Source organism: Lycium barbarum, chromosome 12 (assembly GCF_019175385.1).
Source record: "Lycium barbarum isolate Lr01 chromosome 12, ASM1917538v2, whole genome shotgun sequence".
Classification (NCBI taxonomy): Eukaryota; Viridiplantae; Streptophyta; class Magnoliopsida; order Solanales; family Solanaceae; genus Lycium; species Lycium barbarum.
In genome coordinates, this window is record NC_083348.1 from 73,840,105 (window position 1) to 73,853,639 (window position 13,535).

General features: G+C 31.7%; 1 protein-coding gene and 1 non-coding gene across 2 annotated transcripts; one reads left to right on the forward strand and one right to left on the reverse strand.

Annotated features, from left to right (window-relative positions):
* Nucleotides 1-4,407: 4,407 nt before the first annotated feature.
* Nucleotides 4,408-7,765, forward strand: LOC132623492 (polygalacturonase QRT3). The gene is made up of 3 exons (XM_060338255.1): nucleotides 4,408-5,045; nucleotides 5,144-5,380; nucleotides 6,556-7,765. Exons 1-3 carry the CDS (start codon nucleotides 4,812-4,814, stop codon nucleotides 7,555-7,557), a joined length of 1,473 nt encoding a protein of 490 aa, XP_060194238.1. The 5' UTR covers nucleotides 4,408-4,811; the 3' UTR covers nucleotides 7,558-7,765.
* A 4,427-nt stretch (nucleotides 7,766-12,192) lies between these two features.
* On the reverse strand, nucleotides 12,193-12,265 carry TRNAE-CUC (transfer RNA glutamic acid (anticodon CUC)). The gene has a single exon. It is a non-coding gene; the product is annotated as a tRNA-Glu (tRNA).
* Nucleotides 12,266-13,535: the final 1,270 nt, after the last annotated feature.

Consider the following 13,535-nt stretch of genomic DNA (forward strand, 5'->3'; position numbering starts at 1 on the left):
AAGGGAGGAATTAAAAGGTTTTAGACCATGCATTGGCATTAAGGGTGTCAAGTGGGTCGGGCCAGCCCGAACCCGGCCCACCACCGACCCGGCCCAGACCCACTAAGAAGTGTAAGGGGCTGGGCTAGGTGGGTTTTATTAGGGGGCTAGGCCGGACAAGGTTGAAAGCCCACCAGCCCGGCCCACCAGTAGCCCGGATGATGGCCCACCGGGGCACCGGCTCACTTCAATTTTTTTTTTTTAAAAAAAACAAGATAAGTACTACATTTATTACTAATAAGTATTTTAAAAACATTGTATCCCAATAAATTAGGAGTCTCTTTTTACGGAGCACTTTAGTTTTCTTTAAAATTGTATTTTAAAGCTAGACAATCTTGTTTTCTCAACAAATATACCTTTGATACATTTTCAGTATATAGTATATATTAGATTGTGATAGTACTTATCTCAACAAATATACCTTTGATAAATCATTCAATTCAATTTCATGCCTTTTCACATGTGTTTACTCAACATACCGGTACCCCCTTCCACCCCACCCCCCTAATAGGCTAATACCCCGACACTCCGGACTTGTGGAGATATATGTCACCACAATGTTGACATTTAACATGTTCCTCATTTACTCGCTCACAATGCATCCACACCGCACTTTAAGTTGATCTTCGAACTCGAGGAGAAGGTGGAGCTGAAGTAATGTACACTAGTTGAATAACAAATTTAGATAAAGAGAGAGTTGTGGAAGAATTGTGTGAAAATGAAGAAGAATGGAGGGGTATTTATAGTTTGAAAATATGACCAAAGTGAAGTTATTCATAAATTTAGGAGTTCAAATAAAATTAGCAACGACTAGTTTTTTAAATTTACAACGGCTAGCTTTTTGAATTTGACAACGACTAAACTTTTTTTTAATTTAGCAATTTTATCATTAGATGTAAATGTTAATTTTATTGTTATTAGTAAATGTAATTGTCTATTTGTGTATTAGAACTTAAAAAAAAAAAAAAAAAAAAAAACCCCGGCCCCGTCCCGATTAGCCCGAGGGCTGGGCTGGACACCCTTTTCCCTCCAAACCCGGCCCCCAGCCCGGCCCGACCCACTTGACACCCTTAATTGGCATTGATTGAAATAAAGAGAAGAAGGAAAATTTCCTTATAAAATATTAGTACTCTAAAATTAGATATTTAGAAGTATTATTTTGATAATTGGAATGATATTGATTACATGGAACACCAATTATTCTATAGAGTTATTGATTACATGGAATACCAATTATTCTATAGAGTTGAATATGAGTGCTTCCAAAAATGAAAACTTTCCACCAAAGTGTTTATTATTTACTGTTAATGCTGCTTATAAAAAAGGGAAAAACAATCAAAAAGAGATACGTGTTCAGTGGGGATCATGTTCAAATGAAAATTTCGTCCTTATAAATGAGCATGATACGGTTTATTCGTGAAGCTGTGTTGAAAAGATCAAACAATGACAAATAAATCAAAAATTTACCTACTGTATCTATTACTTTAGATCAAGTCAAAAATATCAAACAAATTAGGAGTACTTACTATACCTAAGATTAATCTCCACCATATTGATGAAAACAAAGAAGCTAGACTAGTAAAAAGAAAATTAAGACTCTAGTTTCGTCCTATTTTCGTACTTCCTAATTATTTATACGTAGTTCCTCGCATTTTTCTTTTTACGAACGGCAGTCCCTCATTTATTATTAATTCATTATTATCATAATTAATAGCCGATGTGAAGGGAGAAATAATATTTTTGATCCTTCAGTTATATGGTAATTGTTTGGTCGTTATGATATATAACCCAACACGTTTAACTTTCAATTAATTAAAATGTGACTTTTATTCACTTTACGTAAAAAAATATATTATATATAGATCACTAGTTTTAGAAGTATATTACCCTCAAATATGTAGTAACGACACAAGTTTAACAAGCACAACAGTAATTAAATGGTGGAGCGATTAATAATTTTTGAACTTTGTGAATATATATATTCATAAGCAAAGGGATCAAAAGTGCATATTTCAAGTAGTTGGAGATTAAATGTTCTTAATTAGTCAGATATCACAAAGACTAAAGTTAGAATTTATCAATAACTGAGAGACCAAAAGTGCTATTAACTCTATTATCAAATGAAATCTATTTTTGAAGTGCAGAAATATATATTTAAGAAAATAGGGTAAAAAATATCCTTAAACTATTAGAAACAGAAAAACTTTGTCATTCGATTTGTTTTTGAAAATGAAAAGCCCTTGTCGTTAGTTAAGTATATAGCTCAACTTATCCTTCCCATTGGTTAAATAGCTCAAAAATATCTTCTCCACAAACGGTGAAAAAGAAATCAAAGGTTTAATCTTGTGAATCATCATAATATGCAAGCCGTTAACGTTGCTTTAAATAAATAAGAAGTTAGAAAAGTAGTCTGAAAGCAACCAAACGCAGTGGACCACATCAAAAAACTTCAACAAGAAGTTATTCTTGGTAAATAAGTAATACTTCCCTCCGTTTCATTTAATGTTATATAACCATGTTTGATTAAATACCAAAAAAAAAAAAAAATTATAAGAGATAAGGCTCAAAAACGCACCCTAACTATCACTTTTTTTTTTAGTTTTATATCTAGACTATCATAAGGTTGAAAAAACTACTTAAACTATCACTATCTAATTTGCAAAACACACCTGAACTAAATGTGTGAACTCACTCTCCAAAAGGCAAGTGAAGCTGAAATTTTCTCAAAAAAATTGTCCACATGGCATAAGTAATGCTATGGTGGCACCTACATGGAAATTAAAAAATAATATTTGTTTTATAAAAACAAAACAGTATATATTTTTTTTAAAAAACTGCATTATTTTTTTTAAATCTGGATTTAAAAAAAATTGTAAAAAAATATCAAAGAATTTAGAAAATCAAAAGAAAAAAAATGATTTAAAAAATGGAAAAGTTGATTTTAAATAATTAGTTTTTTTTTTTAAATAACTTTTCCACTTTTTTAAACTATTTTTTTTAATTATTTTCTATAATTTTTGATATTTTTTTACAAAAATTATTTTTCAGTTTTTTTTTAAAACAAATAGTTTTTTTTTAATTTCCATGTAGGTGCCATTGTGACATTATTTATCCACGTGGACAACACTTGGCAACATTTCTATATAAAATGGAGAGTGTAGATCACATGCCATTCAAGAATAATTTGAGGTGTGCTTTGCAAACTAGGTAGTGATAGTTTAACTAATTTTCTCAATCTTCTGATAGTTTAGGTATGAAACCAAAAAAAATATAGTTGGGGTGTGTTTTTGACCCTTAACTCAAATTATAATCATAATATTTGTTTGACTATAAAACTTGTCACGTAAAGTACATTAAATTTTAAGTTCAATTATTTTAAAATTTATAAAATTATTATTTTTTTCGAAACCAGACTAAATGTGAAATAAGATCACATAATTCGCAAACGAGGGAGTAATAATTGGTCTTGCGATTCAAGATTTCAACACCTTGAATAAACAACTAAACAATTATATCCCGAAAGAAGATTTACTTCAATAAGTAGTTGTCGTGCTTATTAAAAGTAATTAGTTCAAAATACTTGTTATTTTAGAAAATTAAGATGTAATTAGTTACTCCCTCCATTTTAATTTGTTTGTCTTGTTTTGACTTGACACGGAATTTAAGAAAGTAAAGAAGAATTTTGAATCTTATGGCCTTAAACTAAATATACGTAGAATGTACCAAAATGATCTTTAATCTTGTGGTTTAAACATATCATGTGGAAAGTTGAAATTAAAGAGTTGTAAATAAAGAGACATTCTTTTTAAAATGGACTAAAAAGGAAAGTAGGACAAACAAATTGAAACTGATGGAGTATTAGTTTTCACCTTTGCCTTTACTTAGTAAATGTGGAGCTTGGAGATTAATATGATGAAAAAGAGAGTAATATTATATTGAGATAAAATATGTAATTAGTTGTCATGCTACTAAAAATAACTAATTTAAAATAGTTGTCATTTTAGAAATCAAGATATAATTAATTATTAGCTTTCACATTTGTCTTTATTCAATAAATTAAATGTGGAGAGAGATTAATTAATGTGTGGAAAAAGAGAATAACTATTAGAGTATATAATTGAGATAAAAACAATAAGGATAATTTAATCAAATTACTTTTTAGTTAATGTTTGCCTAATTGGCATGCAAAAGGAAAACATGACAAGTATAATGGATCGGAGGGAGTATGTGTCAAAAAATGAAAACCAAAAAGAGTTTTGCTTATTTATTATTTGCTTAAGATACAATCTTTCTTTGCCCCCTAAGTAAGCTCCAAATTCCTTTATCTTTTCACCTAATTGACAGACTTTGTAAGGATGCTTAAAGTGAGGAGTTGGTCACTGCTTACTTTTTTTTTCTCCCATGCCAATACAAGAAGAGATACTATTCAACAAGGCAATCCATTTACCTTACAAACGTATTTAAGTAAGCATACATCTTCAACAAATAGAAGAATAGTCCCATCAAAAGAGAGCCTTTTCTTGTCTATTCTCACACTCTTTGTCTGTTTCAATTTCATGTTTCCAACTCTAGCCATTTTCTTGATTTTATTTGCTCAACCTTTCTCTTTCCATTGCCTAGCTAGAGCTATCTTCTCTAACCCAAATTTAAAAATAAATAAAAAAATCTTTTTTCTTCTCTCCCTATCTAGTATATAAATGGGAAGCTAGAATGTGTTTTCTTGGATTCATTCACATACGAGGTACACTTTCAAGGAAACACAAAATTTAAACATGGGAGAAAGAACATGGGCTTCCTCCCTTTTGTCCTTGATTATGGTTTTTTCTTGTCTATCCCATGTTCTTGGAGAGAAATCTTTAGCAGATGTTCATTCACATGATCATCAAATTAGAAAAATCCAAGCTTTTAAAGCTTCACTTGTTCGTCGTGATTCGATTTCTAATTCTCCTTCTGCTTCTCCTTCTCCTAGTAGCTTTTCTCCATCACCAACACCATCAACAGTGACCGTAAGTCCTTTTTTTGTGTTTGAACTTTTTTTTCTTGGTTTATCAGTCCAACGTTGATGATGATGAAGAGCAAATTAAATATATTTATGTATTATTAGGTTACACCAAGTCCAAGAGTATATCATGTAACATCATATGGTGCAGACCCAACTGGGAAACTAGATAGTACACAAGCAATTCTACAAGCAATTTCTGATGCACTTGAAGGACCAAGTGATGGATTCTTGATGAAAGGTATTTCAAATCTTGGTGGTGCTCAAATCAATCTTGAAGGTGGGAATTACTTGATCAGCCAGCCATTGCAATTCCCCATTGCCGGCCGTGGCAATCTCATGGTAGGCTTTTACATCTACTATAACAAATTAAATAATATTGATAGTATAATTTTTTTTAATTATATCCAGGCAAATTTGGTTACTTTTTCGTTCTGTTTTAATTTTGTGACCCGTGATATGGGAAAAAGTAGTAGTAGTGCGGGTGCGTATTTGTCAAAACGCGCCAGGTGGCATATTATTGTTCAGAGATCATATGACATGAAATTGACTTATGTACCTATTTGTGATTCACCAGTGAAGTTGGTAGATTGATAATTACTTGGGAAAATGAGTGATATCAGTCTTCCTTCTAAAGTCTAGACTAAGCTGATTATGTGTGTTACATGTTTGTTGAACACTTTGTGTTACATGTCTGCCGAATGTTTTGATTTTTTTTTTCTAGCTCTGGACTTGACCGTTTTGAAGGCTTAAGCTCAATTTTCAACCCATATTGGCAATTTTTTGGCAAGTTTTAAATGCCATTACTTTGTGGGCGTTCCTCCATTCATATATTAATAGCTGATAATTTATGGTAAATATTTTACTTGTATCGGATGTTTACATCAAATTACGTTAACTAATTTTAGTTAGGTAAATTAATGAAATGAGAATGCATATTAATTAGTCATGTTAAGTCTTAGAAGTGTATGTGCAAGTAGATAGCGCTTAGGATTTTTTAAAGTGTTTATTTTTATTTTTAGACTTTGATAAACGAAACACTAATTTCCATCGTACCAGAAAATTTAGCATATGATAAATCAGTGAAAGTCTCCTATATCATAGATGTGAGTTTGAATTTCATTTTTCTTTTTCTTTGAATTTCATTTTTCTTTTTCTCTTCTTTTTCCCAATCTTCCTTTGCGATGGAAATTTCAAAAAATAAAATTAATTCGGCAGTCGTCATTTTGCAGCACTGAATATCATACTCTATATTCTCTTTACATTGTTTTAGCTGCACTAGATCTCATACTAAAGTTTTCCACAATATCTAATCCCAACTTTCACGAACCTTCCGAGCTGTCTCTTTAAGACTTTAACTTGACATTTTTTATATTTCTTATTTGGCCCTAGCTAGTAATTTTAGTATCACAACATCTAGCCGTAAATTTGTTAAAATTGATGTTTTTAGCTCTATTTAATTAAACTTTAAATTTTACATATTTCGACAACTAAACTTGTTTTTTTTAATGAAACAGATTCATGGAGGAACACTAAAAGCTTCTGATGATTTCCCAACAGATGGATATCTACTCGATTTATCGACATCTTCAAGCAATGCTCCCGAATACTTGTTTGAATTCATAACCTTAAGAGACATATTACTGGATTCTAACTTTAGAGGAGGAGGAATCCAAGTGATAAATTCACTAAGAACAAGCATTGACAATTGCTACATTACTCATTTCACCACAAATGGTATTTTAGCCAAAGGTGGCCATGAAACTTATATTAGAAATTCATTCCTTGGACAACATATCACTGCTGGTGGTGATAAAGCAGAGAGAAGTTTCTCCGGGACCGCGATTAATTTAATGGGCAATGACAATTCAGTTGTAGATGTGGTGATTTTTTCAGCTGAAATTGGTATAATTGTATCAGGCCAAGCAAATTTGTTATCAGGTGTACATTGTTACAACAAGGCCACTGGATTTGGTGGCACGGGGATTTACTTAAAATTGCCAGGTTTAACACAAACAAGAATTGTGGACTCCTATATGGATTATACTGGAATTGTGGCAGAGGACCCTGTTCAACTCCAAATTTCAAACAGTTTTTTTCTTGGAGATGCATTTGTTAAATTGAAGTCTATAAATGGTGTTGTGAATGGAGTTAACATTGTGGACAACATGTTTTCTGGATCAAATAAAGGGATTGATATTGTTCAATTGGATCAATCTAATGGACCTTTCAAGACAATTGATCAAGTTGTGGTGGATAGAAATAATGTCAGGGGGATGAATCTTAAGGCTACTACTGGAAGTGGGGTTGTTCAAGGGAATGGTACTTCATGGACTTTGGATCTTAATCCAATTCTTATATTTCCTAACCTTATTAAAAATGTTCAATACACATTTTTCCCTAGTGGGGACTCTTTTGTTAATCATGCTCTGAGAAATGTATCGAATAATCGGGTTCTGATCGAATCGGACGTGCAAGTTCCAGCAAGTGTTTTCGTGATGGCGGACCAAGGGAAATGACCATATTCAAGCTAACATGTATAGGATCAAGTCATCAAGAAAATAATAAGCTAGGGATGTTATATTATTAGTTTGATCTGGTCATGGATCAAAGATGATTAGATCTCTTGAATCATTCTTTTTCAAGAAATGTTTATGTTAATTACTCGAGCTTTGTTAATTTCCAGCCAAGGAAAATCCGAAAGTATAATCCAAATATGTTTTCTTATAGCATTTTTTTCTTTCTTTCCGACAATCCTAAAGTTCAATACATGGAAAGAATGCTTTTTGGTATCTTTTTTATTTAAAGAATATTGTGCGTCTAGCTCTAGAAACTAGGTTTCAGAAAGGATAGATTTTTCATTTAAATTTCCAAATTAAGTTTATATGCCTAACTTTTAGAATTTGATGCATAGTAAGGAATAAGGATTATTCTATTTGTTGACATCCGTACTAGATTTTGACAGTAAGGACTCAGGATTAGTCCATTTCTTGAGATGCGTACTGAAGGGTCACATCCCATTAGTAATTTTGGTGGACTTTAAATGGAGGAATTTGACTTGTGATTTTTTCGTAGTTTTAAAGCAATACGTGAACTTACTCTTCCAAACGGTCAATAGGACATTCAGTCTGAAGGTGGGAAGGGGAAAATTATTTTTCATAATCTTTCTTTTTTATTTTTATGTCGTAGACGGGAAAAAAACAAAATACTAAAAATATGTTTTTTCTAAATGTTAAGGGAACAATGTCATTTTTACAATCTATACAAAGCGAATTTCTTCCAAAAGATATCAGCCAACTATTAGATGAATGAAAAGAGGTCTTTATTGACATTAGAATAACTTTTTAAATTATTGTTGATAATATGATACCATCCCGTCTCAATATTTGTATGATCTGGCTATTTCCCTAGGTCATCAGTTTCATTTATTTTAGCTATAATCAAAATCTAGGCTTCTACTTAATCATATATGTGACAATCCGTTTCAAACTAACTAGACATAAAAAATTATCTTTATTTAACTAAATAACATTGACATGCCATTGCCGGTTTTACATGATATAATTTTGAATGTGGCTTCAATTTTACCCAATCAATGCCAACAGCTTTGAAATGAGGCGTATTTAGCCACTACAGCTAGTTTTAGGTGAATGTAGTTGGCCATGAAGTCATCATTTATCCATGTTGTTGTTGTAGTTGGTGAGGGTAACCAAATTTGAACAAATGGAAGAAATTAATTAAAGTGCGATTGAGCTTTCAAAAGAAAGAAAAAAGATCAAAAGTTCTACATAACTTTTATTTGTTTTTTAAGTTACATGGGTTTTAATTTCCTGTCCTATAAATTTATTGGAATCATGGATGTGTTTCTTATTAACTTTGTTCGTGGTTCAACTAATTATAAGACAAAGAAAGTTAAAGTAGGCTGCTTCGACAAGGGGGAAAGAACAACCTTGCTAACACCCCTTTTCCTCATATTTCTATTCACCCAAAGGGACTATATTTCTTAAAAACTGTGGAAATTGATAGTGCAAATATGATACATAGACATTGAAAGAAAAAATAAAACTCAAAATTTAAAGGTACTTTTAATAACTAGAAGATAATTCATATATAAACTAACTATTACATACTTGAGGGATTGTCCTATTGAACTTTATCTCTTTTTGATCACTTACTACATAATGCTTAAGACAAAAGATGGCAGATAGTCAAAAAGTTGTAGATTCCATTCATGTGATCTTGGGGGCTTCTTTTCGCAAGAATATGTTAAGATTGTATACGTGTGCGTATACTGTATATATCTCACAGAAATATGATTATATAGATGAAGAAAACTATAGATACTGAAGTAGGAAGCTATATTTCTTGTGAACCCTTCATAAAGTTATTTGTGTACTGTAATTGAAATTTTCAATTAACTCTTCTATCATCTCTTTGTATTTGCCAAAAGATTTTGGTGTGCTAATGTAGGATTCTTATCGCGAATTATTTAATCGGCCCTAATACAAGCATCGGGGAAACCAAAAACAAAAAAAAGGTTTAGGTGTGAGCTTATGAAGGATTGAGTCGGGGAATCTTAGTAGCTCAGTTGATGAGGGTTCGATTCTATACCTTGTAATCCCTTCACCCACTTCTCCTTGCCCCTAATCCCAATTTTGAAGAAAAAATATAAGGGAAAAACACATAATTAGACAATACTATAATAATATTTACATAATGTTAGCAGGTAAATGCTATTAAACATTACATGGCAAGTTAAGTATTTTATAGTAAATCAAATTGCTATGTTTAAGGAAACTTAGACGTGAATAACACCAGTCCCTATTTTTTGGTTCACAGTATAACTATTTTTTTTACGGATTCTTACTTCACTTCCTCCATATTCTGAAATATTTTTTCCCATCGTGTTTTTCCTAACCTTTTTTACTTCCTCCATATTTTCATCTTATTTCATTGCTCCATGTAAAATAAAATCACAGTTTTCATTTAACACGGTGGGGAATAAGTGTACAATAGTTTTAGTGTTAATTCTATTATATGTAGTATAATAAAAATGTTATACTGGAATAATATTCGTATAATTTATTACACCTTTTATAATAAATTAGATATAACTCATTTAAATTGATTATACACTATATAAAATTTTATAACCACGTATAATATTAATTATACGTTGTATAACAAATTATATTCTATATATTGAAGGTATTATTTTATCATGTATATGTGGATGATCACTGTGGTTGAATTCTAAAGTCATCAAGCCTTGATACATTAAATATATTTAGTCTAGCGTAAATCCTCTATAACATGAAGCAATTAAGAAAGAAAAATGGAAATGAATGGAGAGATGTGTTGCTCCTAAACGCACACGCAAGTATACACGGTCTTATAAGAATATAGGATTTAAAGTCCAGATATCGTACCGACAGGGACTTATGATTAACTATTTACTAAATTAAACTAATGTTAATTATCTAAACAAGAAATAAAATCCAAATTTATATTTATAAACTAACTAAAAATAAAAGAAAGCAAATAATGAACTTCAACCAAGAAAGAGCAATTTTTATCGGAGAAGAGATAGATCTAGGACTATGATCACTAATAATCCAGTTGAGTCTTCAAATCGTTCTACCTATGGGTTACTAGTTGACGGGTTAATTGTAACTTTATAATATTCTCTCGAGCTACTCACAAGCCTGTAGATGCTACTCTAACGCCTATATTTTTATGGTCGCCAGAGGTAACAAGAACGCATTTATTTCTCCGTAACCAACTAAGTAGGGCTAAAGGGTATATCTCTATCCTCAGTAGCGAAACGATTAGATCGAACAAACTGTATCTATTCTTATTATGTACGTGAATCCCTCTCTCAAGTCCAATTTACGCACCACATATAGTGTTCAATTATTGATCAAGTAATTAAACAATTAAGCACAAGAATAAATAAGCAATCCAAAAATATGGAAATTTAATAGCTAGAAACGATAATCAAACGTCAACTTTCATGCTTGTGTCAAGCCCTAGAACTAAAGAGTTTAGCTCCACATAGACATGGACGAAAAATAGTAAATCATCCGAATAAAAATGTCAAATTAAGTATTACAAAGAAGAGAAGATAAAACTCTGTTAGTACGGCCTCCACGGCAGTTCCAAGCTCTTTCTAGGTCCAAAATTCTGAACAAAGGGTTTCAAGTTATTCAAAGTTATGTAAAAATCCTGTAAAATATGTATTTATAAAATACTAAAAGGTCTGAACTTTTAAAAATCAATTCAACTCGGACCGGGAAAACTTGGGGGCTGCACCACCTGCGCACGCGCACGGCCAGTATATATTCAGAGAGCCTCTTTGCTTGCAGCACAGCCGCGACGCGTGTTGATCGCCTGCTTGATTGCACACCGAAGCTCCAGGTACGTTTTCTTTCATTCTGCTTCTCCAACTTAAATTTCAATTGTACACTTTCCTTGTGTCTTCAAATGGGGTAATCATTACATCATAAGTTCATAACTCAGCATCGTACGGTAATCATTATGTCTCTTTCGTCATCTCCCCTCTTTTTTTCTTTTCTTTCCTTCTTCCGCATTTTCTTCAATTTTGCTCCAAATTTCTTTATTTTTGCAACACATTATCTCTACATAGTAAAATATAATATTAAACACAAATCATTATAATTAATACTCAAAGGACGATTAAAAGTACTAGAATGTGATGCAACAATGATTAAATATATGCATTTTTAGCCGAACATCAAAATGATCAATCTCAGATGGAGAATGTATAGGTAAGAAGAGATAGAAGTGACAAAAATATAGATGGTGAGTTAAAGAAGAGAGACAATAATAATAAAAAGGATTTATCGGTTAAAGAAGAGGGATAAGTGATACTCCCTGATTTAGGGGGATTTGTTTTCCTTATAATATTTATTCAACTTGTATAAATTTAGTAAATAATGTTCTTTTTGATGAATTTGAAAAGTTATGCTATTTACGTGCATAATTCTAATACAAGTGACTTATAGTGTAATTTTCTCAAAATATAATGAGAGATTGATGCTTAGGCTGAAGATTGGTCCGATTCACCAGCCCAAGACATTTATGAGGGATTGGGCCGAATATCAGCTTAGGCGACTGGCCCAAAAACCACAAAATTCCGTTGCCGGGACTTGAACCCAGGTCTCTTGGGTGAGAGCTGAGTATCCTAACCAACTAGACTACAACGGAATGTTGTTTTTATGATAGCAGAGATACAATATTGTTAAGTATCAATAAATTTATGTATCTCTTCTTCCACCTTTCATGTCCAGAACTTGAACAGTTGGAGCGGAGATATCATAATGTGAAAGTCCAAGTTTTTGCTGAATGTACCCTAGAAAATGTAGCTACTAAGTGTTGTAAAATATTATCCGAGAACACATAAATACATGAAGAAAAACACAAAGATGCACGTTTGACAATATGAACAATGAACACAGGATTGAAGCTTGAAACACGTGCGAATCACTTTTCTAAAAAAACGTTATTTGCTCCCTCTACTCTGCGAGATTGCTATGGAGTTGTATGCAAATATTCGTAGTGGTTATGACAAGCCTTTGAATATTTGCACTAAGCAAATAGTGAAGAAGTTCTATTAAAAAGCAAGAGCTTAAAACTTGATCTTTTGAAATTGGAGAAGAAAGAGTAATTTTCAAACAAGAAAATTGTGCTGGATTAAAAAGTTATACTGGAATGCTAAGAAGTTGACTTTAAATAGAAGTAGTAGCAAAAGTAATACTACATGACCATGAAGTCATCATTTATCCATGTTATTGTTGTAGTTGATGAGGGTAACCAAATTTGAACAAATGGAAGAAATTAATTAAAGTGCGATTGAGCTTTCAAGAGAAAGAAAAAAGATCAAAAGTTCTATATAACTTTTATTTGTTTTTTAAGTTACATGGGTTTTAATTTCCTGTCCTATAAATTTATTGGAATCATGGATGTGTTTCTTATTAACTTTGTTTGTGGTTCAACTAATTATAAGACAAAGAAAGTTAAAGTAGGTTGCTTCGACAAGGGGGAAAGAACAACCTTGCTAACACCCCTTTTCCTCATATTTCTATTCACCTAAAGGGACTATTTTTCTTAAAAACTGTGGAAATTGATAGTGCAAATATGATACGTAGACGTTGAAAGAAAAAATAAAACTCAAAATTTAAAGGTACTTTTAATAACTAGAAGATAATTCATATATAAGCTAACTATTATATACTTGAGGGATTGTCCTATTGAACTTTATCTCTTTTTGATCACTTATTACATAATGCTTAAGACAAAAGATGGCAGATAGTCAAAAAGGAGTAGATTCCACTCATGTGATCTTGTGGGCTTCTTTTTGCAAGAATATGTTAAGATTGTATACGTGTGCGTATACTGTATATATCTCAAAGAAATATGATTATATAGATGAAGAAAACTATAGATGCGGAAGTAGGAAGCTGTATTTCTAGTGAAC

Bases quoted from the DNA above. Each gene is read 5' to 3' on its own strand.
- LOC132623492 (XM_060338255.1), top strand. From the start codon at position 4,812: ATGGGAGAAAGAACATGGGCTTCCTCCCTTTTGTCCTTGATTATGGTT. The intron at 5,046-5,143 runs GTAAGTCCTTTT...ATGTATTATTAG, and splicing joins CAACACCATCAACAGTGACC to GTTACACCAAGTCCAAGAGT. The intron at 5,381-6,555 runs GTAGGCTTTTAC...TTAATGAAACAG, and splicing joins CCGGCCGTGGCAATCTCATG to ATTCATGGAGGAACACTAAA.